General features: G+C 41.8%; 1 protein-coding gene across 5 annotated transcripts; it reads right to left on the bottom strand.

Annotated features, from left to right (window-relative positions):
- Nucleotides 1-416: 416 nt before the first annotated feature.
- On the bottom strand, nt 417-27,246 carry PODN (podocan). Of its 5 annotated transcripts, none has more exons than XM_068406715.1 (12): nt 27,088-27,246; nt 26,079-26,273; nt 23,248-23,501; nt 21,422-21,515; nt 19,772-19,836; nt 14,784-14,893; nt 12,390-12,546; nt 10,299-10,414; nt 7,667-8,324; nt 4,821-4,969; nt 2,709-2,910; nt 417-1,398 (listed from the first exon to the last, which is right to left on the bottom strand). In XM_068406715.1, exons 2-11 carry the CDS (start codon nt 26,113-26,115, stop codon nt 2,742-2,744), a joined length of 1,809 nt encoding a protein of 602 aa, XP_068262816.1. In that variant the 5' UTR covers nt 26,116-26,273; nt 27,088-27,246; the 3' UTR covers nt 417-1,398; nt 2,709-2,741. The 5 variants fall into 5 exon arrangements, with proteins under 5 accessions (XP_068262816.1, XP_068262817.1, XP_068262818.1 ...); XM_068406716.1 differs by having other exon boundaries at nt 26,079-26,268; XM_068406717.1 differs by having other exon boundaries at nt 26,079-26,204.

The following is a 27,246-nucleotide window of genomic DNA, read 5'->3' as shown; positions in this document are numbered from 1 at the left end:
GGTTTTGCAATTTTTAGGGCCAAGCTTTTATTTTTTTCAAGAAGCAATCTTTCCTTCTATGATTCATGATTGTGTTGAATTGTCTAGAGTAGCAAATACCAGCTTCAAATTACTGTCATGTGCCATGGGAACCCAAAGGGAGAGCATGGAACTAGATCTTCTCCAGCAGGAAAAACAGCTGGTAAAAAATGAAGCCAACTGTGTTTCCAAGTAAATCCTGGAATGCAGTATGCAAAACAACATGTGTTCAATCAGAAATTCTCAAAAGACCATTTCCTCAAGCAGATTACCCACCTCAGATGAAGGACATTATAATCAAATAGGCAGCCTACCATCCAGGTACCTCTGTAGGTCTTCTTTTCTCTGGTTTCCTTATTTTCCATGATTCCAACAGGAGCTGAGGATACTCAACACCATAAAATAGGTGAGGCTTTAATAGAGTATGACAGCAGGCACTGTCTCCAGACTTGAACTAAACAAAGAAATTTCCCTTGTTGCTTAACAGTTTTCTCCTAAGACACCCCACACTCACTTATCTCTTTTGCTTCATTAATCTCACTTCTGACTCTTTATGTGAATGATACACTATATGTGAAAAATTCTACCACCTATATTAAACGGCATACTGTTACTCAACCTTCTGGACATACCTTTGGAGACATTCACCCAACTGTCACATGGGCAAACAGCAAGACAGAAACTTTACCAAAGCTCTGGAAGGCAGACATACAGATTTTTTATATATATTCACAAGAGCAATTGTTTTATCTTAAAACCTTTCTAGAACAGGCATATACTGCAGGCTTTGGCAGTAGAGATAAAATATTATGGGATCCAGCCTTACTTTGTTTTTCTCATCCAAATATACACATTGTTATAACAGAGGAATAGTTGCATCCAGAATTATTACTGCTGCTTGATGACCAAAATGCCTCATACACTGCTCCACACATGAAACTACTGCAAATATCCATCTTGCCTGATCAACAACAGCTTCTTGGGGGGGGGGGGGGGGGGAAAAGAAAAGAAGCACATACATGGTTCACTTAAAATGCAGTGACAAAAACAGCATTTGAAGGCATGTGTTCAGAACAGTCCCATATTGTTATTACAGATGGAAACAGTGAAGGAAGAGAAACAGAAGAAACAAAAGCCAGCTTTTGTGAGTCCCAGAGCAATCCCTTATGATCCTGGGTCTTGTATAAGATGATTTGGAAGCTTTGGAAAGGCATTCAGGGTCTCTCCCAGAATAAGGCACTGTAAGACACTGTCTTCCATGAGCCTGGCCCAGTGCCATGACAGTTTCTGCGTAATTCATTGCACGTTTTGCTAAGTGTTCTCTGTATATCTATATAGATATATACACAGACATATATCTGTAATTTTCCATATGCTTTCCTGCAAAACATCAGAAAAACAAAATCGATTACATAATGGAATACAGAATTCAGAATATGCTAAACTTTAGTACCTGCTGACATATCACACATGCCCCAAACTAAACCAGAGATGCATTGATTCGGAAGTTATATGTACTCTAAGTCTGTAGATATAAATTATTTCTTCTCTCATAAAGTTTTCATATGGCCCAGCCAGGAGGTCTAATGTTTGACTTTCCAAGTAGCTTCTGCCCTTTTCAAGCCCCATCAATCTTTTCAGCATATTAGCACCATTCCTAGCAATTCCTTGTGTCATTCTTCATGACAAAATGTTGATTAGGGACAAAACTAAATTTTCAAGTCGTAGAGTTTAGATCTCCATAAGTAGAGAGCAGTGCCTTGAACTTCATCATCTTTGAACACAAAATGTTTAAGAGATGCATTAAGCAGAACCCTATTCTTCTTATGGAGAAAATGCATATTCTTCAAACATCATTCTCCCTTCATCTTTTCTTCTGCAGTTGAAAAGAGGTTCAACTAGAGAGACTGAGTGGCTGACCAGATTATTTATTGAATACTGAGATCTTAACTTTAATTACCAGTCTGTAATCAAAAGTCAGCAGCAATCACAACCTGTAACTGGCCAGAGGCCTTTCAGTGAATCTGGCTGAAGTGAGTAATGTACCCTCACCAAGGAGCAAAAGCACAGGCTGTTGTAAGCCAGGCATCAATCCAGCCCTGCATACCATCTCCAAAAGTGACCTGAAGTATATATTCTTTCCATAAGAAATATGCCAAGTATAGCATTATCTTCCCACTCCGAGTGGCCAGTGATTTAAGAACTGCTTGAGATAGAGGCTGCAATCTTAATGCCATGTTTAACAGACACCGATGGGTCTATCTTTCTTTAATTTGCCTAATTTTTTAATCCCTTTTCAGCTCACATGGTCTCCTGTATCAGTAAGCTTCACAGTTTGTTGTTTTCCTTTTGAACTAGTTGCTTAAAAATATCATGAAATACCTTTTCATTTTTTGTTATCAGAATTAGTAAATAATGACTTTCATATTTGCCTATTGTGTCTGCTGTGGCTATAAGCAGAAGCCACTATGAACAGTCCACTGCCTCTGATAAAACAGATATATACTGACTGTTTTCTTTTACAAAATAATGTATTATCAACCCTTCTTGATTCTGCAATTCCCAGTCATGTTTTGAGTCTAGGGCTCAGACACCCACTTGTTATGTTTCAATCACACTTGTAAATCGGAATTTATTTACGCAAGAGTCTGAGAACTCAGTCTTTGATTTAACTAAACTACACTTGTTACCTCCCACATGATGTGATTGTGTGAGTTCACATTTTATCTCAGTTCTTCTTCCTCTTCCTCATCTTCCAGTTCCTCTTCTGAGTCATCCTTATTCTTTGAACTGTTGCTGAATTCAAGGTTCCCTTCAATATCCAGTACCTGTAAGTGCTTTAGATTTTGGAAGGTACTTTCCTTCAGTGCTCCAACTGCAATTTTATTAAACCTTTAAACAAACAAAAAGGCCTTCCTGTTAAAATAAACCCATTTTCATATCCAACACAGAAATGAGGAGACTAGAAGGAAACCATTCTACAGAGTTACTCTAACTTACACTGACCCAAGTTACTCTAACTTTACACTGACCCACAGCAGCATTCTAAGAGTACTGACTCCTCTGGATGGAAAAAGGAAGGGAAAGCAGGTACTGATTAGCAAGCAGGCAAACACAGGGACTGAACAAAGTTTGCTGACAGCACTCTGTATCACCACAAAGGACCTTGCAAGAAAATATTGGGAAACATTCATTATCTCCCACTGATTTCAAGTTCACTGACTAATCTCTCAAAAAACTCCTACTTTCCTCCACCCCAGGCCCTCTTCCCCATTCAATAACTGTATTCTGCAAGGAAAAAAATCGTAATACTGGAATTCCTCCCCCACAAATCCTCTTGGTATTCTGCTTTCTCCTTCCCAGAGAGGAAAGGCATCTGCTCCATAGCCCACACTTCAAAGTGTAACTTGCTTTTTCATGAGATTCTGTGTCATCCCTTAATAGTTTAATTCTTATCCACAAAACTTAAAATACTGGTACAAAGTATCCCTTTAGAAACAAAGCAACATGCAGTAACTTTTCATCTGTTATCTGGATTTCCAAGAATATAAATAAACTAATCTGCAATTTAAGAACTTCTCACACATACTGCTTCGTCTGTTACTCTCAAACATGCTTAAAATCATATCCTGTCTAATATTCCAGATGTATATTATTGTTTCACAGCATTGCAGTGATTAATAGCCTCCCATTAAGAAATACAACTTCGCTTGGGTGGAGCTGCCTCCTAAATATGCTAGCAAAACAGTTTTGCAAATTCCTTTTTTCTCTTTATACAGAAATATAGAATGTGGTATGTGGTTTCTGGTTTGCATCCAAGCATTCACTAAAATCTCATAAATGTGAGCAGCTGAATAGACAAGACTGCTCTAATTGACCCCAGACTTTGTAATTTTATTTGCTTGGTATGGAATCATTCATCCAAAAAGGTATGATTCAGAACTATCCAGAACTACAGAACAGTTTAGTTGCATACAGACAAAACAAGGCCATATTTAGTCTTGTGCAGCAGGCAGCCTAGGCTTTTTGAACACATCCATTGGATCAGCTTAATCAAATATTCTGTAGGGGTTCATAAATTACTTCTAAGCAATATTTTCAATAATGTTCCATCGGGCTAAAATTGTATATGTCACTGGGCTAGATCCTTGCTTCACTTCTTGTGTCATAAATCTCTGCTTAAATCACATTACTGTGAGTTTATATTATATGTAAAAAAGGCCAGTATCTGTCACCTATAAAAACAAAGTCCTTATCCACTGACAGAGTAGGAAAAAAACCAGAAAAGCTTCTAAACTTAGTTATAGAACTGTCACAGTTGTAACTTGTCATCTGTTTCTGACAAAACCATTAAGGGAATGTGCACAACTTGAAGATTAGTCATACACGACTCACTAGAGGGGGATTTTGACAAAATCCAGGGCTAACAGACACAGGCAAAGCTGTAGTCCTACAATTGGACTGTAAACTTTTAGCTTAGAGCTGAATATTGGAATATGACATAATAATGTCATATTCCAATTAATTCCATTAATAATGCTAAACATTAACTTCCCAGAATTTCTAACATCCCTAATCTATTATAATAAGCACAGAAAGAACAAACTCTCCAAACAGAAAGAGCTTATTATGTGTATCCATGTCTTTTCTGAGCAGATGAACATAGTTTCATCATACATTACTATAAAACAAAGTTGCTTGTCTAGAAAGTCAGGATTTTGAACCCTTTCTAAAAAGGAAGCAATTATAAAGTAGATGCAGTAGAAAATATCTTGTGTGTTGAAGTGGAAACTTGACCTTACCTGAGGTAAATTCCCTTTATTTTGGGTGTGGATTCAAAAGCATTCTCTGAAATGGTTGTGATCTTGTTATTCTGAAGATACAGATATTCTAGAGATTCTGGCAGGCCTGATGGGATAGAAGTCAGCTGGTTGCCAGCCATGTCTAGTGACTGCAAGGAAGAGACAACAAGGGGTCAAATAAATAATTTTATTTAAATATTAGCAGCAGTCCAAAAAGAGATTTAAGTTTGACAACAAATGAGCTTCCAAAGGCTGTCTATACATGGCCCCCCTTTGGAAGTTTACCCATTGGTTTTTATATATATATATATATATATATATATACACAGACACACACACACACAAGTCTATAAAAATACATATATATGTATGCACTTATAAAAAACTTAGTATAGTAACAGCATGGAAGTGAGATGTGTATGCAAAGCTCATCCAGGATTTGTTGTGTTTGAAAATCATCTGGAAACAGGCTTTATTTTTCAGGTCATACTTTGGTGAGTCTGCTTCAGAACCTCTCCCTTCTGGTGAGGTCAGGAAAATGACAAACACCGTGTGTACGGGGGAAACTGTAAATTGTTAGCCATGCAGAAAGGTTTCGTTTTGAGTTCATGGTGGAAAACTGAAGTGATATTTACTGTAGCATAAACTAATTTAATCTACCTCTAATTTGCATCAAGGTAAGCGTGGCCATGACAATTCTGCTCTCTTACACTACCATTTAGCATCATGATTTCACATGAGACACCATGCTGTTTTGTTTAGGAGTCCCAGCATTTCTTTATCTCTGTCCCCGGGCTTTAGCCCATACCTGCTTAAAGTAAATTAAAAGCAGACTGGGTTTCACATATGCATGGGAATTCCTTGGAAGCTGCTACTGCAAACACTTCACTAGCTAAGGTTACATTATTTGGAGTTACACGTAAAAACACCTGGAAATATTCTAACACAGACCAACGTATAACAGGACTAAAGGCCACGATCATTTCTCAGATGAATTATAAGCAAGGAAATGGTTCAAAATAAGTGTTTTGTTATCTTGTATTGTAGCATTTTCATAGCACCAAGCTGACATACTAGTTACACATTATTCACAGCTACGCTTCTGCAAATGATTGCCATGTTTCAGTGGTTTTATTCTCCACATAATCCTAGTCTGCCAAACGATTATGTAAATGCCTAGCTTTGCAATTGCAGATAGACTTCAGTGATTTCCACGGAAACAGTGTGGACTGAAGCATATGCTAAGTACATGCACAATCAGGATCTTATGCGATGGTTCTTTGTCAAATCTACTCCAGTGCACCAAGTCATAAACCAATTGCACAGTTAAGCCCTTAGTGATAACAAAAATTCATATATGCTATCATGGAAATAACTAACAAGTAGTAATGCTGTTCCAGAAAAAGCAACAGCCAAAAATGCACCCTTAGAGTAACAGAATTTTAAGTATGTGCTATTATCTTAACCTTGTTTAATATGAACAGGGTTTGCTGTGTGGTAGGTACCACTGAAGGGCCAATGTTTGATTCAGCAACATGTTACTCTGGCTTAACGCTGCCTACAAGGGAATGATAGTAGAATAAAAGTAACGTGAGGTAGCTATGAATCAGGCCTTCCGAGAAGGAAAACTTGTCATTCCAACAACTAAAGCTGCGTAACAGGTCTCCTGACCCACTTTATTTTTAAAAAAAGACAACCCAGGTGACAACATTTTATTAAGTTACTGCAGTTAAGCAGTTCCAGCATCTGCAATTCTCAACAATGTCTTCCTTCCAGACTACTTTTCATCTTAGATATATTTGCATGAACACACACACATATCAGAAAGGCACCAAACAAATGCAAAATGTATTACTAAAGCCATGGACCAAATCTGCAGCTGATGCAAACCAACAGCCCTACTGATACTATTGCTGCATTGCTGATTCACATTATCTGAAAAACAAGCTATTGTTTATTCCCAGAAACAACAGAAAGGGAAATGCTCACATAGATAAACGTTTGGGTTGTCTGAAAACACACTGGGGGCCAGTGTGACACATGCTCCATGTCCCTTATCGCTGATCTGCTCTGAGATGTACAAACTTTGCTGTACAGTGACCTAACCATACGAACCATAGATGGTTGCCATATGACATAGGTAATACCTTTTACTGCAGGAAACAGGCTGTTGCCTAAAAGGAAATGCAGACAAATCCTTCAGCCAGTGTAGCAATTCGGAAAGGTCATTTTGCACAGCACAAATGTGATTGTTCCTGCGTGCCTTATGGTTTGTGTTTAACTTTCTCCAACAATTAAGCAAATGAGGAGACTGCTGATTGAATCCAGACCTCCTAGCTGCTAGCCAGGTGCCGTAGCCAGCTGAGCTGCTAAATCCTACAGCTTGGCCTGTCTGACTATAAGCTGATGTGGAGGCTTTGAGAATTAAGAGTGGTTTTGTTTATGCGTTCCTTCCTCCTGCTGTTTCTCTTCAGAGCTGATTTTAAATCTTTTGGGAGACAAGCTATTTGAAAGGCATAATTTCACTTTTAATGACAACATTCACTAATGTTTATCTGAAAATATAGGACACCGTTAGGGTTGAGAAACAAAGATGTCTTTACATTTCCCAGAACTAGCAGTATATTGTGGACCACCACCTTGGTCAGCAGTGGGAGGCACCCACCTCTGGCACAACAGCACATCATTTCTACTCTAGAAACAGAGGGTGTAGCACTTACAATGCAAGCCCAAAACATGAGGATCAAGTGCATCTAGTATAGTGCTATACAAAATGGCTTATGGCTTAAGCAGACAGACGAGGACATCAGCATTACTAAAACAATTAGAGGAGGTGATGTTTCTACCTGGAGACTGCTGAGTTCTCTCCACGCTCTTGAATAAATGGAATTTACTTTCAGTTTATTGTTGCTCAAATACAGTTCCCGCAGCTTTGTCATCCCGGACAAAGTCCCTTTTGGGATGATGCTTATCTCGTTCTCCTTCAGCTTTAGAATCTGCAAGTTCTTCGGAAAGCCAAAGGGCACCGTGTGGAGATTGTTTCCAGAAAGATCCAATGACTTTAGTTGCCTCAGTTTACGGAAGGCCTCCCGATGGATCTGGGGACTTTTGAGCTTATTGTAGCTCAGGTTCAGCTCTTCAAGGAAGTAAGTGGTAGCAAAGTCATTCCTGTTAATCTCAGAGATCTGGTTATGAAGGATCATAAGTGTTTTCACTCGCCGGGGCAGCCCACTGGGAATCCTTTCCAGCATGTTGTTGTACAGGTGGACAGTGTGCAGCTTCTTTAAACCCTGGAATGCTAACGGGTGAATACCTCGGGCTTTTAATTTGTTATTGTGGAGCAGAAGGTACTCCAGGTTCTTAATCTGGGTCAAGACATCTCTGCCAATCACCTTAATTGCATTCTTCTCCAGGTGGAGGAGGACAATGTTTCGAGGTAAACCATTTGGGATTTGTGAGAGGTTATTGCTGGACAAATCCAGATATTCAAGACTAGACAATTTCCTTGGGAAAGCAGGAAAGAAAACACTCTCAGTTTAGTTTCTGCAATCTAAATAACCAACTTCCCCCAGGATTTTACAATCTTTGCTTTAGAGTCTTTCTCCCCAGCACAGCTCCCACTACTGCCCTTTGTCTCACGATATGACTGATGTGGACAGCAAACCAGGGAGCTCCCACACTGCCATTAGGGATTAGGACTAGGTGCTGCCATTGCTCCCTAGCCACACTAGCAAGAGAACCTGCTTGAGTCCACAGACATCCACACTGCCACTGGGCTGAGACCGGAGATCAGTTCTGCAGTCTACTGTTCTCTCATTTGACACCACAGACAGCAACATATGAGCAATTTCAGTGAACAAATACCACAAGAAAGATGCCACGGGAGCACCATTAGAACACAGAATTTAGCGCTCAGTTTCACAGAAACGTAGCCTGAGCATGAGTAATTTCTGTCTCTCTGAAAGTGTGTATTGAAACTGAAAAGCAGGCCTGCTTTTTAGGTGATGAAATATTACTCTTATGAAAAGCAGAGATGCTAATTCAGTGTCCCAGGCTAAGGTAGTGAACTCCTCCTGACCCTCCAGCATTACGGAAGTGAATCAGGGCTAGAGCTGCTTTGTGTAAGCTACCGAATCTGGATTCCATGGACTCGGTTGAAGCTAAAATAAATCCTCAGACCAGCCACTTATACCAACTGGATGTGGATCAATGATTATATGCCAGGACTGAGGAGCACTCTACTCCCTCGTACTTCAAGTCAGCTTCTCAGTTCAAATGAGACTTTTAATCTGCATGGCACTACATAACGCACTGCAGATGATTAGGAAGTTTTCAGGAAATACAAGAACTAACGCGCTACACATATTACGTACTGGTTACTATGCTGCTATTCACAGCTATCCAAGCATGCTCTGAATAAGCAAACATACTCTCTGCGTAAAGCAATTCATTGCTGCAAGTTGTAACGCTTCCCCATGCTGTGCTCCACAGACATGGTCATGAGAGCAAGGAGCAATATCCACCCGCTCTGCTGACTGCAGCTGGTGCCTTAGCTATAGCCACTGTACTCCGTTAATCAAAATCTTAACAGAAATTGTATGTCCAACATGACCTGGAAGCGGACACAACACAGCTATAGTAAATTACTAAGGGAGGTTTCTGGGAGTGGGATGAGGAAAAGGAAAGCAGTTTGATACATTTTCACGTCTGGAGATCAGAAAAGTTTACAGAATTAAGTTATGGGCAGGACAGATTACATGATCTGGATTTTCAAGGGCAGCACTCAGTGCAAGCAGACACACAAATGTTAACTTTTTGAAGTGCTAAGTCCCAGGCTAAATTTAGGACAGCCAAAGGCTATTTCTGTTGCACCAGTTTGTAGCAAAGCTTTTGCAGCCATCTGGCTATTGAGCAGCACCACTGCATCCCCTCCTACTCCAGCAATCCATCTGCACTGGGGTACAGCTGTGCCAGATGAATTCACCACTGTGTATCTGTGGCTGTTTTCAAGTCACCTTCACAGAAACACAGAAGTGGCTTTTGTGAAGATGAAGGTGTGGCCTTAACTTCCAGTGAACCGCCCTTGAAACTGGAAAGTCCCAAGTAACCTCATTTTGACTGGTTTGGAAGAACAGAGACCAGCTTTAAACATCATTCTAGGTGGCCTTTTCCCAGAAGGCACTTCGTACCTGGTGTGACGGTCTGTGGCAATCAAGGAGTGATGCAGTCTGATGTTCAGTGTCGTGTCTTTTGTATAAGTACTCTGCAGTGTGAATTCAAACCACTCATCCAGACCTTTGCTTTTGAATGGCAGCATCTGAATCTAAGTCTTTTCATACAGACTTAGCAGAGAAATGCATAACGTCATGCAGCTTTTAATAAATGTACTTTCTAAGATGTACTTTTTTCAGTAGATGTAGTACTGTACCAGAGGAGGTAGACAGACACAGAGGTACAAACTACAGATCTCAGTCTCACCAGAAAGTTTCGTTGTCCATTCCTTCATTAGTCAAGTAGTTATTCTGTAAATACAGCTCCCGCAGACCTGTAAGTTCAGTGAAGGCTCCTTTGGGAATCTTCTCTAGCTTGTTGTTCTAGAGTCACCAGAAGCACAAAGCACATTATTTGGCATGAAACAACATAGGAATTCAGGTTCTGCTCAACTAACACCAGGCAATTAAACTTGAAAAGGGCTAGACATCAGATATTTCAGGGGGCATTATAATTCTGCTTAAGAAATAAATACAAATACTAGACTGAAACATTACAACCTATTTTTATTGATTCCCCATGGAATCTTTGGGCTAAGGAGTTAGAATTTGCCCCTCACCCCAGGACGGTTCTATTTGGTATTCATAGTCCTTCCACCTACATGCAAATGTATAATGTAATCTAGGCAACTACCTCTGGAGTTTGCTCAAAATTTCTCGATTTTGTCAGAGAGATTTCTCCATAAAGCAGACTTAGGTTGGAGGCTGGGAACCAGCCATCCTTCCAGCATTAATGGCATTCCAAAAGGTACAGTTCCTGCAATGTAGATCACGAAATAATTACTCCTATTGCCTTAGTGTGGCTTTGGAGTAGCCAGCAGGCAAACATGAAAAAAATATAAAACTAAATTCTACTTAGAATTTCCATACAGGAACTGTAGGAATTATAAAAGGATATATAAAATACTGACAATTTGTTAAACTTCCCACAACCCACATATATGCAATAATGTGATGGACAGACTGGACTAGATTTATGTGCCAACTGACATAAATTGGATACCACCACAGACAGATCTGTCTGAGTGTCTCAATGAATAGTGAAAGACAAAAAAACATCTGTCACATCTAAAGTCCAGCTTTTGGATACTTTTGGCCCACTATTGGCTGTCTCTCCTTTCTCATCGTTTTTTTCCCAGTCAAAATACCAAGGTAAATGTTACTACTGACAGGCAGTGCACTTGAAAACAAACTGCTCATTTCTCTCTTCAGCTCCTCTGCCCTTAATACAACTGATGACAGCAGGGAAGGATACGAGTTCAAAGTGTAGTCCTCAAAGTCTGAGACCCCTTTGGGAGATAATGACTACCTATAAATGGCAATAAAATGCAGGGGACTAGTAATTTCACACTTTGCAGAGAAATTCCAGCAATTTAAAGGATCAGACTGTTTGCCTTTACTTTTCTTCAAGCTGGAAAAGCCTGTTTGCTAGAAGACTTTAATGGGAATTAGTGGTGAAACCTTCAAGGGAAAAGAAAGCTGGGAGGCAACACAGAACTGCCTAAGTCCAGGGGCTGATAACAGACTCCAGTCTACACACATCCAAGGAGCTGTCAACACTAAGAACAAGCGGAACAAAGATTCCCAACCGCTGCAGCTCTCCCATTGTTAACAAGGCTGAGATCTCTAGCACAGACATGATGATGAAGTGTTTTTATCAAAATCAGATGACACGGAATTAAAAATGCTGGAGACTAGTTAATACCACAACTTCTGCTATTGCACTATTGCTGGAGAAGTTGTAGCAGTAAAGAATCACTGATCCAAACTTTCTCTGTGTTGTCTGAATTGCCAGTTCAGTAGCAAACAAAAATAACTGACGCTAGGAAACAGTAGTCTATGTGAAATGAGTTAGTGAGCAAAGCCAGTACACAGTGGGTAAGCAGCTGTGAGGAAAAACAGCATCATCAGTGGCAAACTTCACTGGGAGGCCAGTCACTGGATGGCCATGGAGAATGATCTACCTTCTTGTACTAATATGTATTAATATCATTATATGCAGGGAAGAGACCAACAATACTGCCACACAGGCATTTGCAATACATTCCCCTAAAAACACAGAAGAGCATTTTCATCCCCTATGAGCATTCTGGTGTTTTGCAAAAACACACTGTTACTTATGAACAAAAAAGGATGGACATGGGAGACGGCTACTGTTGAGGATATAGCAGACAGACTTACAGTGGGCCTGGGAATGTTTCCAAGTGCACTGAAACGGCTTGGCTGTGTAGTTTGAATCCCATACAAACACAGTACTTGGTCACAATCATAAAGGAATAACAAACCTTGTGGTCATTACCTTTAGGTGTAATTTATATAGTGCTGGAGGGAGATTCTTTGGAACATACTTCAAGAAATTGCTGGACATGATGAGTATCTCCACATTATCAGAGCCATTGAACATATTATCAGGTAACCCAGCATCTGAAAGTTTGTTGTTATGAAGATATACAGACCTGTTGGAAGGAGAAAAAAGATAAACAGATAGTGAGATGTGGGGTTTTTCATTTACCAATAGAAAGCTGTTTAAAAACTCTATTTCAATCTTTTCTTCTTTCCTTGAGATAATTAGATTTGTTTTTAAAATGTGCCCCTTAATTTAGCAAGGGATATAGATGCAAAAGCAAATGGTTGGTCCAAATACTCTCTGAAATTTGGGTCTATTCAAAACCCAAACCTGCATGTGAATACAAATTTTACAAGTAGCCTTGTTTTCTTCACAAGAAACTGAGTGCAAGTCTGGGCTTGTGCAGTGCTTTGAAACAAAGAACATCGGTGTGGTGGCCTCACTCAAGAGAGTTAGAGCTCCTATCTGATTAATAGATATGCCCCCAATTTTAACTTCTATTTGGAATCAAATCTGGGCTTCTTGGACTTGCAAAATCAATCTGTAGATCTCTTAAGAAAGGGCCACCTCTCACCCCTCCATTCTTTCTGCTCCCATGAAGGCTGGAAATACCCCAGGAAACAGTTTCTCTCCTACTCCTAGAACTCAGAAAGGCATAGACTATCGACAGAAAGACAGAGCAGATTTACTCAATCTGGAATAATTTTGTTTTTTAAAGAACGCTTGGGATCAAGAGAAAGAGGGTTTCTTACTTTCCCTTTGCCCTTACATTTAATCTTTAATATTCACAGAAGATTTTCTCCAATCAGATTTTTAAAAATGCATTAATTCTTCCTTACACAGGTTTTAATTCTGTATAAAACAATTGGCTCCTATGAAGTTATTCCTGCTTTTCATTGGCTTAACTGCTAAATGAATTCATTTGACTTCTTTTTAACAAAAGAAACTACAGGATTTTACTGACTTTGATTACCCCTTCCTTTCCTGTGTTTACCCCAAGATGCAGCAGGCAGCTAAAATTGTAGAGACAGGTTAAAACTGCAAAAGAGCACAATGTCAAAGTGTGCTTTTTTAACTTGTTCTTGGGTTCTCTACCAGTTGCAGAGAACTTGGCAACATCTTTCTGGAAGGAAGGAAAGGCTCAGTATGGAAACACAATCGTGTGATCACACACTGCAGGGAGTTCAGAGCCACACTGAAAATGTTGTTCACCCTGCATGGTCAGCTGTACTTTTAACTCACAAATATTTGCCTTTCTGAAAACCTTGCTTTCCAAATAATCAGTCTGAGACCATGAACTCTGCTGGGCGCAAGTAAACCAACTGAAACAACTGTGTTAGGATTTTATATCAGCAATCTTGGAAATCAATGAGTTACTGTTCTGATTAGTGTTGGGATAGGAGAGTGTGAAAATCACTTCAGAAGAGTGCAAGGATTTTAGTACAAAATCAAAACACAGCAGCTTCTGCAACTCAGATTAAGGAAGAACACATGTATAAATCTAGCTTCTTTCATGAGATATTGCCAGAAATCAGTGACTCAGTCATTTCAGCTACCAAGAGCCTACAAGACTAAAGGCCTAGTAAGTACAGAGTAGCTTCAGCTCTCAACAAATTCATTGGAAATGGAGAGTTCTTCAGTTCATCACAAGACTGGGCTCTAGGAGCTCAACTGGGCCAGCTATTATTAACTGCTTCCAAACTAAATTGCTACCAACAGAGTTTTGAGATGTCTTTGCAGGATTTAGATGCTGCAGTGACCATACAGATTACTCAAAATGCCTTTGGAAAAGACCGTATCTCACAGGAGGTGGTCTATGTGCATCTGAATTTGAGATGGGCCAATGTGCTGCACTGGATCCAGCTGAGAAAATCAGAACCTGAAACTAGCAGAGAGACCTTTGAAACCAAACCTGAGGGTATGAACCACTTCTGAAGGTGCTAAAGTGCTTAGTTTTATACTCAGCTGCACCAAGTATGGTACTTTCAACCTAATTCTATATATTTTAATGTATGGACTATAATAAAACTAGGGATTTCTAAACAGTTAATCTCCATTTTGAGAAACCAAAGCTGTTCCTTCCAACTCATAACTGATACACAAATAAAATGGAGACAATTTAATTTTTATCTATACAAAAGTGTCTGGCAGCTACTAAAAGCCCTTGGAATGTGTTTGTCTGAGAGATTATTTGATCTTTCATGCTGAGAATAACAAACAGTCAGCTTCTTTCCAAAAAACATAAGTAGGCAATAATATGGTTTCGCCAGATAATTTCTTATCACCCACCAACTGCCTCCAAGCAGTGGCAGAACACTATTATTGTTTTACTTCCCGATCCCTTACCTCAAGTTTGGTTTCTGTCCAAATGTGAGCCCATATATCTTAGTGAGATAATTGGCTGCAAAATCTGCACTGATCAAGGTATTTGGTAGGAATTTTGGAGCCACTGTCAGCTGTAAAAGAAATATACAGGGGAATTCCACTTAAATGAAGCAAATGTTTTAATCAAGTATTAGACCAGCAACAAAACACTTGCAAATTTATTTTCTCTAAACAGGCAAAAATAAATGAAACTGAATGCAGATTACATGAACAAAAACAAATTGTCCTCACTCACTAATCTCTCCAGGAAGGAGACGGACTTTGGCTCCAAGATATGCAAATGTTTGTTATGGTTGGAAGAGTCCTGTCTCTTTTTGATGGAAGAAATCAAGAAATTGTTATTCAGAGAGCAAACACGTTGCTTATTATTGTTCCTAATTCCTCAGACTGCTGTGCCAAAAAAATCTGACCCACCATACAGTGGCCTACTACTTATTCCCATATGGAAGTATATTGTGGGGAGGAAGTGTCACTTCATATGTCTGTTCCAATACTGCATCCATTTACAATGATCTTTTCAACAGAGGACTCAGGTTCCCAAAGGGCAGGGATGCTTCTGAGCCAAATGATGGAATATCAAATGGGACTTCAAAGCAAACACCTACCGTACAGTGATACTTTGTTCATTCAACAAGTGATGTATCAGAAACAAAATACAGAAAGGTCCTGTCTCTAAAACTTCATAGCTGACAAGAGGTGTAGGATTTGATGTGTTTGCTCTTGGCCTATTGCTATTTTTATCAGTGATTTGAAAAAATAATGCTAGGAACATCTGCATCTGAACAAAAATTGGTGGAGTGAAAACAAATGATTAAAAAAGCTCAGTTTTACAGAGCATCCAGATAATACAATAGCTACGTTCACTGAGTGGCTGCTGACAACCAAGTCACTCACCTAGAAATCAAGTATACAGGTTACAGTACAGGCTGGAGGACAGTTTTCTGGAAAGCATAAACCCAGAAGATTTATGCATCAAATGTTGGGAAACAAATTCTTAACACGGTGCTGTAGTAGATACGATCCTTGAGTACTGAACTGCAGTAGTCACGTGCAATCACCATGGCTACAGATGTTAACTATAGTACCAATGAGACCACTCTTACAGTATTTATGTACACTGGGAAAGGCTCTGGAGAGAACATCTTTTCTAGGGAGATACTGAAGTCTTTGTCATCTAAAGCTTTGAGATCTGGATGGGAAACTCTGGGCAATGGAAGAGATCTGCCTTCTAGCTTGAAATCCTTTGAATCTGTAAGACTTCTTCCTCACAGCCCTGTTGTGTGGAACAGGACCTAGTCCTTACAGCCAACGAGGCACAGCAAGACCCCATGATGGGAAAACATATTTTTCAAATTTTTATTACAATAAAACTGCACTTGGTTATTAGTAATAGTGTAAAAATGAAAATATTTAAAAGATGAACAATGTGTGAGAGAACAGACACTTAATTGGAGAGCTGCCTAACCCAAGACTTAAACTATGTATTTACGTGAAGGGTGCCTAGATCTCTCTATACTAGTTTGCCAAGTGTGCACCGACGGACTATATCCATGAACTTGCAGTTTATTGGACTCATAATGCAGTCCTATTTTTTAAAAGATGAAAGTACATTATTTACTGGTTTTTCATTTTCATTTGTGCCAAAACCTCCATCCTTAAGCTGTCTTAAATGTCTAATGGTCACAAACACAAGAAAGATCTTTCCCACCGAGCACACTCTTACCAGTACTTCCAGATAGTACGTAAGCAGTGCAAACAGGCATTTTACATATTACTACTGTTGTCACAGTACCGCTCCTGGCTTTATTGGTAATCTCTCACTTCCTGACCTGGGAGATATGATTTCAGGGAAGTGGACAAAGGCACTCATCTTTGACTAGGAAGGTCTGACCAGTGCCTCAAAAAGAAATAAGTCTCTACTGTAACATAATATTGAGAATTTAGACACAGGAAACAGACATAATCACTTTCATACACAGTGGCACATTAAAGCTTTTCTCCTGAAACACAGTTTATTAGGTCATGACTTATACAAAACACAGGGCATGGCTCAGATATGTGAAATGAAAGCCATCAGAACCACAAGAAAGAGGAAAGAGAAAGAGAAGTTTCATCCAAAAAGAGTTTTCACTTGCTCAGGACTTTGCTCTGTGTCCTGGTTTCGCTGGGATAGAATCACAGAATCAATTTTCTGTTCAGAAAAGCTGCATTTTTAAGAAGACTGCAGCATTCGATACAGTGGAGACGAAGTTGATAAGACACTTTGTTTTACTTCATCGCCAGCCATGGTATGTGGGTTTCCATGGTGATCGAGGCCATACGCAGTTTTCGAGTCAGCCAGGTGCTTAAGCTAGGAGGAGCGAAAGCCAGGGCAGCCGACCCAGGCTGGCCCATGCCAGTATTCCATACCATAAACGTCACTCTCACTATAAATTGGAAAGTTTGCTGGGGATGGCCCCCTCTCTTCTCAATGGTTGCCATCCCTGGAGGGTCTTGCCCGTCATTCTGCTCCCTCCTCTCCTGCTTGTTGTGACCGTCGCGCTCTCGCTGGAGCTGTAGTTGACATCAGGCACTCACTGCTGGGAGTGTGCCATATTCACTATATGGGCTGAATATAACTCTGTGTACTTTATATTAGCATTAGTATTAATATTGGTTTTCTTATTTTATTAAATCTGTTTCCATTTCAACCCATGGGTCTCCCTCCTTTTTACCAATTCCCCTTCTTGACTGGGGAGAGGTCCTTGGGTGATAGAACAGCTGGCTATTGTTTAGCCCCGGACATGGGCTAAACGGAGACACTCTGGCATTTCAGCACTTAGTCATGAGACTAATTGATCTCCACTGGTTGACTGCTTGAAGGATTAATGCTGGATTGTTGTAACAACAAAAATAAAGTTGACGGAGTAGCTTTGTCCAGTATATTGCCTAATAAGTAGCAATCTGCATTTCTCCAGCTGCAATTTTCTCGCAGCTTTACTGATGGATCTTCCCTTCCATATGGCAGATAGTGTTTCTCCACTGTTAACTGATGAGTTAACCAATGAATTCCAGAAGGATTATACAGAAGTTATTACCAGGTTTGGAACAAGTTTTCTTGCTTATAACAAGCTTTGATGTAAACTGAAGTACTGGATGCAGGTGAATCCCATATCACTTTGGGGATACTGGGAAATGTTAAGATCTGACACCAAAATCACCAGCTTATAGTAAATAATAACGACAGCTCAGGACCTGGTCTACAGTTTGGTGGAAGAGATTTGTGTTATTAACAAGGCTTACTGTGGATACCACGTGATAGATACAAATCATGAGAGTGGGGTGAAAAATTAAAATGGAAACTACAGCATTCGTTTTTCACTTCATGTACTTGCTACTCATAAGCCACGCAAGGCTTTTAGCCTATTACGGCATTTCTTTTCTCCGACCAACTATGCTCGTTTAATGAAAGATAATTTAGCTACATCTGATGGGATCACAACTGAAGATAAAGCAGCATTAATATAATCCATAAAACAAGGAGCAAACTACCAGCAAATCCCTGCTCTCCTCCTGACACCACAGTTACTTGATCTGCAGTGTTTCCTGCTGCAGAGTGGATGCAGTTTGAAGCCAATCTGGTTTGTCCTGGCTTGTGATTTATAAAGAAATGTGTTATTTTTGTGGGTCCACAACTTCTCACTGTAACTAGTTCTGACATTCGCTGATGTTTGCATTTTCTTTTGGGATTCTTTTCTCTCTGCAGTAAAGCCAGAAAAACCAAACACTTTGTTTTGTCACATAGGGAAAATTGGAGTGCAAAGTTCTGGAATATTAGTCACAGTCTGGCTTGTTCCTTTTATGGAGTTATTAACTGCCAAGATTGCTATATGGAAATGGTGCTTGAAAGGGAGAAAAGAACACAATGTTACTGTACTAAGGAATGGGTTCTATTCTCAATCACTCCATACAGAAATCTATGGAGTGATTCTGGATATGTCTTGGCCTGACTGAAACCTGGATGTGGCCACATGTATATAAACAAAACACCAAAAGGTCACAGATTTTAAGAGGATAATAAAATATATATACAGACATGCATATAAAGAGAGAGAAGGAGGGAGGGAGGGAAGGGCAGGGGTTTTGTAGACAAAAGAAGCCCTGCCTGATGTTTTAACTTATATTTTTCTGTGGCATCCCAGTTTGATCTGTAGCAAATATTTGTGGACAATCACTGGGGAAAAAGAAAGCCATAACAGGAACCACCCAGATATAACAGTATGTGAGAAGTTTTTTCATTTCCTAGCCTTGGCAGGAAAGATGTGCTTCTATCATGACATCCAACTTGGGTCATTAATAGGAAAGCACCTAGGATCTTCTCCATTAAAAAAGAAATTCAGCTCCTACCACTGCACCTAAAAGGATAAATTCATTACTTGCTCAAGTTTCACTGCCTGTGGGTATCTCCTCGCACCAAACCTACTAAGAATGGGAGTCAGGGAAAACTGGGTAGCTTCTTACAGATCTTGATGGCTCAAACACAGGGATTAGGATGCGTTTGTTCACAAATTTTTCAACCAGCCTAATCTGATGATATATGCAGCATTTCACAGCGTTACCCCACAGTTTATTTGCATACAGGCAGCTACCAAATCTGCATGCAGCTGATCCAAAGCCTAGTGAAGACAGTGGTAATGCATAAATGCAGGGGCCCTCTGTACCTCCCTACACACACAAAGGAAACCTTTCACCGGTTGCACAAATAAATAAGTGTTCAAAATAGACTGGCATGTGTACCCTCTAATTTTTTATCATACTGATTGTCTTGACCTTAGATGAACTGCATTAGACTATCACTTCAGCACAATTTTACTTATGTAGGATATATATTTTACAAGAACTGAAGACTTGCTTGTTTAACTTTCAGAACCTGATTAGAAAAGAACTCGAAAGCTTCGTGAGCCTCTTACCTTATTGTTTGCCAGGTACAGGTAATTCAGGTTCTCCAGATGCTCAAATGCTTCCTCTGGTAACCCTTAAAAACAGGAATAACTAATCAGTGACACTGGCAACTTATTGCCTGAGTGAAAATACCAGAGGGTAGCTTTCTCTCTCAGATAATATCTTTAACATGGGATTTAAATATTTTTCATTGCTACTGAAACAATCTGACTCAGATCTATGGTTGTCTTTGGGTTTTTTTTAAATAAAAAAAAAAAACACAGACTATTAAGAGCAATGGAAGACCAGTAAAAATCCTAGGCACACATGGCTTGTGGCCAACCCGACTGGCAAGGGTCAGGTACAGAGCTGTGTAGACTTGCTGTACGGCTGATTATCGGTGCTCGCAGCAACCATGCCATCTGAGAAGCTTCTTTTGTCATCTCCTCATGAATCTGCAAATCATTTTTCTTGGAAGGACATAATCTGAGGTTGTTTAATGATCAGATCAATCTGATCTATGACCATCATGTTGACAAAATAACACCAGTATCTGCATGTCAGAACCCTTCCCTTGTTCTGCTCCCCCACAATCCAGATAGATAGCCACACAGTAACCAGTTCAGAGAGCTGATCCAACTTGGTGCTTACCCTCCCCAAATAATTATTAATTTTCAGCTCAATCACTCCACATCCAGCTGATCACACAAGCACAATTGCTGTCACAATGGAAAGGCTGCAAGTAACATTTTAACCTGGCACTTAGATAACCGTAAGTCAAGGGTGAAGCTATTTCCCACGTCAAAACATATTGGAAACTCAGGGCTGCACTGAAGCTTGTGAAAGAAACATCAAGCCCCAAAGGTAATAATGTCAAAGTCTGAAGCTATTAAGCACAACCTTCCTTGTGCTATGTAAAGGTGCTATGTTTTGGGTCCCCTGCATAATACGCCCACAGTCTCAATGAAGGCTGTTCTGTCACTGGAATACGGATAGCAACAGCATTCAGAACTGGGTGACACACAAGTTAACAACAGCTACATCTTTTGTATTGCATATCCTCCTCTCACTGTTTACTCCAATTCCTCTGTTTCTTTTGCTTTCCTTACTAACTCCTTGTCAAGTTGCTCTAATAAGCACATGACTTAGCAAGCAAAACCTGCCTACAAAAATAAAAACGGCTTTAGAAGAATGGCAGAACTTGCCCTATTTGTAATACGTATTATTTGTATTTCTTATTAAATTCAACGAAGACTGAACTGGACTAAGCTGCACTGAGTGACTAGATTGAACTAAAGTGGATTAAGAAAGAAGGTCAGTCAGAAGGAAATCATTCAGCATGTAGACGTTCTCAAGTGCATTGCATTGATGTGCCTGTGGGACTGGAGGGAGTTTCCTGGACGAGAAGATCTCACGCCACAGTACACAGTGCTGCTGCCAGGTCTCCTCCGCTGGTTCAGTAAGGCTGCATTCTTATACACTGAGTATTATGTTTCAGATGATAAAGTGCCTCCATCATCTGTGTGATGGCCAAAGGAGTGAGGCTTATAGCTAACCACCCCAACCAAGGCAGTCCATCACTCCTTGTGGCTTTCCTTATCATCTGTCACTGGCCTCACCGCATAAACTGGTGCTGTGGAGGCACAGGTTCTGTCCACTTCACGGCTCTGCCGGCTTACCTTTTGAAGTTAGCCTGTTGTTTTGCAAATTGAGAGTTTCCAGTCTGTAAAGACGAGCAAGCTCTTCTGGAAAGATTTCTTCTATCTGGTTATTCTAAGAAAATGGAGAGTATTAATCATCAGCAAAGTAATCCAAGAAGGATCCCAATAAACCCAGACTGTGAACTCCAATAAAATTTGGAAATGAACCCACCATGTCAAATCATTGTCAACAGACTCCTCTCTGTAACGAGCCAAACTCAGATCTCAAAACCAAGACATCCAAACCCAGCAGCATTTGAAGGCCTGGACAAAGTTCTGTAGCGTGGGCTCATCTCCAGAAATATCCAGCTTATGCACTAGTAGCACACAAAGTGTCATGATGCCCGGCAAGGCCTATAATCCATCTGCCACAGCCAAACCTCGCAGCTGCAGCAAAGCATTTGCTACAAGGTTGGCACTGGGGATTTCTAAATTTATTACTTTGGTTATGTACGTGTTGTTTTAAAAACAACTCGTCACGGGCAGGGAGAGCCAAACTGGGCTCACTTTCTCTGGTTTGACTGTCAGGGGTGACTGCCATCAGATTCTCATTAACATGCTGACTAACATTTACACCATTAATGAGCGATTCTCATGTTTTAGCACCTAGAGGACCAGTCAAGGACCCACTGCACTGAAAGCCAGGCCAATACACAGAAAGTAACAGCTGCTGCTCCAAAAAGCTTCTTTGCTTTTGGCAGTAGGGGCGGGAGCCATGGCTAGCACATGCTTGGGACAGATCTGCTGAGGAAGGTGCCAGCTTACGTTACAGTTTTTTTCTAACTATGCTGCACTTGGATGGAAAGCTCTGAACAAAATCTGCAATTCATCCATTGAACAGAATTGGCAAATGGAAGCAATAAACAAAATGCAGTTGGTTAAGGGCCAAAGAAGCATTGTGGAGAAGCCTGGAACCACTGCCACCGCTCAGAGGAATGGCCACGAGGCTGCCATGCTCCAGCCCTGCCCACATCCTCAGGTCTCAGGGAAAGGGCAGGGAAAGGACACCTGCCCAAATGCTGGTCAGAGGGATCAATTAATGAACAGCAGAGCATGGAAACCTGCTGACAGGCTAAGACAGACTGCTGCTTCCACCTGAAGCTTGAATCTCATATCCTTACATGCCCTTGTCCTGACAAGACGTTATGTCTCTGCAGCGTAACCATTTGCTGCAGGCATGGCATTAGTTTCCTGAGTAAAATGACCCAAGAGTCTCCCAGCCGTATGCAGCCCAGCAAGCGCAGCACCAGCTGTCTGGATGTCACAGGCAATGCCGCTCGGTGTGATGGATGGCTTCGGCCATCTTACGCCTGCTCCTTGCTGAGCCCTCGTGCTGCAGGGAGAAGTCCTGGGGGAGACAGGACACTGGGGGACACTGCTGGGGTCTGTGTCCGGACTGGTACACCACGTTAACAACACTTTAGCTAACAGGTAGTGCTGTCGGAAAATTTCTCACTGATGAAGTAATTTAGCCCCCGCTCTTCAAAGACACCTCAAACTGAAAGGCCTTCACCAGAAACAGTAACTATTACTTTGGACAAAAGTTCTTCTCTTGGAGCTGGGGACAGAATAAGGAGAAAAATCTCCTCTCTTTTTGCCTCCCTGGATCTGTGGGGATCTTTGACGCCGATAACCAGGCACGTTTGTTGAGCCTGAGCGCTGGGCCTGCTGCAGCTCCTGCTTCCATGCGCAGCCGAGGGGCCGCCTAAGGAAGTGGGAAGGCGCCGGGCTGAGGCGAAGGCAAGGCCAGGCCCTGCGCGGCCCTGGGCGAGCCCGCGGCCGGGGCCGGGGCCGGGCGGCCTTACCTGCAGGGAGAGGTGGTTGGTCAGCTCCGGCAGCAGCAGCGGGAACTCCTTCAGGTCGATGCCGCCGCAGTCCACGACGCCCTCCTGGGTGCAGCCGCAGTCGCGGGGGCAGGCGGGGGCCAGGCCGGGCGGGCGCCGCCGCTCGGGGCCGCCCTCGGGGAAGTCGTTGTCGGCGGGCGGCGGGCGGGCGGCGGCGCAGCCCAGCGCCAGGAGCCCCAGCGCCAGCAGCGCCCGGCCGCCGGCGGGCATCGCCCCTGGAAGTCGAGAGCATGGCGCGGGGTCAGGCCCCGGCGGGAGAGGGCGACAGCGCCAGGGCCCGGCCCGGCTGAGCCCCCCGCACCGCCCGGCCCGGGGCCGCGGGAGCCCGAGGCGCCGGCCCCGCCGCCGCACCGCGTTCCCGCTGTCCCCGGGTGCTTTCACGTGCTCCCAAGGCGGTTTGGGGACCGGGATGAGGCGGAGCAGCGCTGCCCGGCCGCGGGCCGCCAGCCCTGGCGCTGCCTCTCCGGCCTGACCCGCCAGCGGGCGCCCGGCGGCAGCCGGCGGCCCGGCAGCATCCCCCACACCGTCCCCGACTCCTCGAGTTATTTATTGCTTTTTTCGTATTGAGAAACGCCAGATGATCCCGGGGATTTATGGAGGAGGTTATGCAATGTTATTTCTATGGAACTGTTGGTCGTACTGTTCCTCACAGTTTTGCATAGGGAAGAAACTCTTAATGTCGTTAATGTAAACAAGTTACGCTGGAAAATACTGACTCACGCTGTCAGGGTGCCTCTCGGAGGGGCTGCTTCGTGTGCGTCGAACAATAATAAAAACCTCATTGCTACTGAAAACAAAATGGGCTTCCTATTGATTTTGGACAGCGCTGATCTGAACCTTAGAGGCCTGGCTAATGTTCAGCTTTTATCTTTCTGGCAGCAGGTTAAAATAATTCAAACAGAAGGTGAATATCTACTGGACCAGCCGGCTGGCCCTAATCCAGCCCCCTCAGTCTCAGTTGTTGCCTTTCTCAGATTTCATACATAAAGAGTTGCAGTAAGGGCTGGTAATGGCTTGTCTTTTATCTTTTTGACTAGTCTCAGAAGTATTCGACAGTGATGAGAAATTCTTCTTTAGGCTGATCTTTTAAGATGAAAAAGCACAATGGATTCATGACCTTAATATGAAATAAGTACTCTGTTCACTTCTGCGAGCCCACGTTCCTTCTTGGCATCAGACACAAGAACCTCCCAGAGCCAGACTGGCAGCCATCAGAACTGGCACATCTCTATTTACATCTACGGGGCTTTGCTGCTTTGCACCAGCTGAAATTCTCTCTGGGGCTCTTACAGACTTTAGGTGCTTGGGAGGCATTGGAGAGATCCTGCTCTCAGTCACAGTCATGAAAATCTTAAATAATTTCTTTAAACACTGACTTACACTTGAAGAAATGGGCGAAGGTTGGGACTACAGTACAGAGCATCCTGAGATATGGATGGTTTTGCTTTGGTCCTGTTCTTTGCTACCAACATGCTGGGTGATTTTAAGCATCTAACATTGTTTGCTTGATCCCTCTTTCCCCTGCTCCACTATTCCACTGCTTCCATATCTGTAAAAGCTGAATATAATGAAATTAATCTCCTTCGTAAAACATTCCAGAGATCAGATGGTGTTCCTTACATGGGAGCTAGATATTAATAGCGAGATCAAAATTGACCACATGAATATGCCAACAGGTGATTAGTAAAATCCTTAGTATTTAGTGACTTACTCTCAGAAAATATTTCAGAAATCTTAGAGAAAATAATATCAGAAAATAATCTCAGAAAGTACGATATATCAGATCTCTAACAGTATTTTTTCCTACATATCATCTTACTCTTATAGGTATTTACAGAAGAAACTAAAAAAAAACCCCTTTTATATGCAGGTTACAACCAGCCCTGCTGTAACAATACCAGCACTGTTCCCATAGCACAGTTACCTCATGGGTGGTATTGCGCTCTGTAGATTTGCGACATGCTGACTTTTTCCACACATACTGCTGAAAAGATGTTAAAAAATTAACATGCAGTATTGTATCTATTGCTCACTAAAATTTCTGAGGCGATCTCACCCCATTGTCATCAATAGGCATGCTTCTGCTACAATGCCTTTGAAGTGAATGCTGCTCTGCTGCCACAGGGAGAGACTTTGGATACAGAAACATCTGCTTGCATCTGGAGTGCAGGCAGTAAGACCAGGCATGATTTTGATTTTCTTTTAGTTCAAAGAAAGTCTGAAGTAACTCACTCCATTTAAACTCATTCCCATGGGCCTGATCCAAAGCCTTATTAAGAACCTTACTAAAGGAGTAGCTCAAAACCCACTAGAAAAGAGTCCTCTTCCCTTGCTGTCAGTGGGCTTTGAATCAGCTCCTTCCACTCAAAGACTGAAGTGACACTGAAACCAGCTCAGGGGTGTCTGTGGTTGCATCTTTCTGAGTCCAGACAGAAGCACCACTGCACTTTGCTGCCACACAGCACCAGAGGCAGAGTGCTACCAAAGGCACAGTCTCAAGAAGCTGAAGTTTCAGGAGTTACTGTATGTTTCTCAGTGATTACAGTCACCTCCATAAATGACAGAATAATGTTCAGAATATCTCCTCTCTGTATGAGTTATTCTCCACACACACTCTCACAGGACACACACACACACTGATGGAAAAACATCCTCTCCTTCAGTATCAACAGGTTAACTGAGTTTGTTGCTTAGATTCAATCTCCTTTCTAAAAGCTGCAGCTGAAAGGCAGGCTGCTGGATGTTGTCTGATAATCCAGCTTTTAAAAACAATAAAGTGCTGAAAAACTCACCTTTGCTGTCAGAAATCAGATGAATGGAGAAGACCATTTCTCTTGCCCCCACAGGCTCCCTCAGCTCATGCCATGTCAGTTACACGCGCTGAGCTCAGAGCGAGTCTCCCCTTTCCAAGCCAGATCCTTTCCAGATGTGCGCGGCAGAATTAGAGAGAGTAATAGGCAACCCTCTACCAACGAGAGTTTCCTGCACTTCCCAACGAAATCGGAGAGGAATTTTCCAAAGTCACCATATGGGAAAATGTGAGTAGGAAAGAGGAAGCAGCTATAGTCTGAATATAAAGACTTGGGGAAGAAACAATCTCCCATTGCTTTTTGTCAACACAGTTTGCAAGATCCATGAGAGATGCCAAAAGCAAGCACGCTGGAATTGACAGAAGAGAAGCAGAGACAGCGTGTGCTTTAGCATTTCACTGCAGGATACCAGAGCTGCACTGTCTGGTACTAGATCTTTCATTTTAGCCACATTCAAGACAAAATCTGAATTCCAGGTGGGAATGTCCTCCCATTCCCTGGGGGTCTGGTTCAAATTAGGCAGGAACAGACAGATCAGCAGTTTTTCCTGCATTTCATCTCCCTCCTCTTTAACTCCCCCTGGTTTTCAACCCATCAACTGTTCTTCAGGGACCAAGGATAGATAGGCTGGAACTACGAATGTCTTAGAGGCAAAGTCTCCAAATTTGATATAACACCCCATCTACCCAATCTCTTTTTTTATCTTCTAAGCCCCATATCACAGCACCAAACAGCAAAACAACCCCCCCACCCCATACCCACACTCCAGCCCTGTCGTATTTAGCCCAGAAGCCTCACAGTCCTTATTTCTCCCCTCTTGGTAAAAAAAAAAAGAAAAAAAAGAGGAACGTGCTGTTTATAACACAGTAAGCTCTAAGTGCAGCAATACTTCCAAGAAAGCAACGCAGCTTTTTGTCACTGACAGCAGAGTTACTTTTTAAAATATAAAGCCACCTGTTTTGTGAATGCCCTGCAGCGCTCCGTACAGTACCTCCACAAAAGCTGCAGAGGATCTGTCCTCACCAAGAACACGACCTTCTTGCTGAATTCCAAAAAAGGGACACTAATTCTTTCCTCTCGATTCCAGCTGAACTGAAGTCTAAAGCAATTAAGTTATTTCCTCCCTCTCTTCTTCCAGGCTCATATCAAC

This window comes from Nyctibius grandis, chromosome 8 (assembly GCF_013368605.1).
Source record: "Nyctibius grandis isolate bNycGra1 chromosome 8, bNycGra1.pri, whole genome shotgun sequence".
NCBI classification, from domain to species: domain Eukaryota; kingdom Metazoa; phylum Chordata; class Aves; order Nyctibiiformes; family Nyctibiidae; genus Nyctibius; species Nyctibius grandis.
Note: the sequence above shows the minus strand (reverse complement) of the source record. Positions and strands in the feature narration are given on the sequence as shown.

What these genes read in the sequence shown, in the direction of transcription:
- PODN (XM_068406715.1), bottom strand. Translation starts at nt 26,115, where the DNA reads ATGGTCTTCTCCATTCATCTGATTTCTGACAGCAAAG. An exon ending in CCAACCACCTCTCCCTGCAG is followed by an intron (nt 21,516 to 23,247) that starts GTAAGGCCGCCC and finishes CCATTTTCTTAG; the next exon opens with AATAACCAGATAGAAGAAAT. An exon ending in TGTACCTGGCAAACAATAAG is followed by an intron (nt 14,894 to 19,771) that starts GTAAGAGGCTCA and finishes TTTCTTTTACAG; the next exon opens with CTGACAGTGGCTCCAAAATT.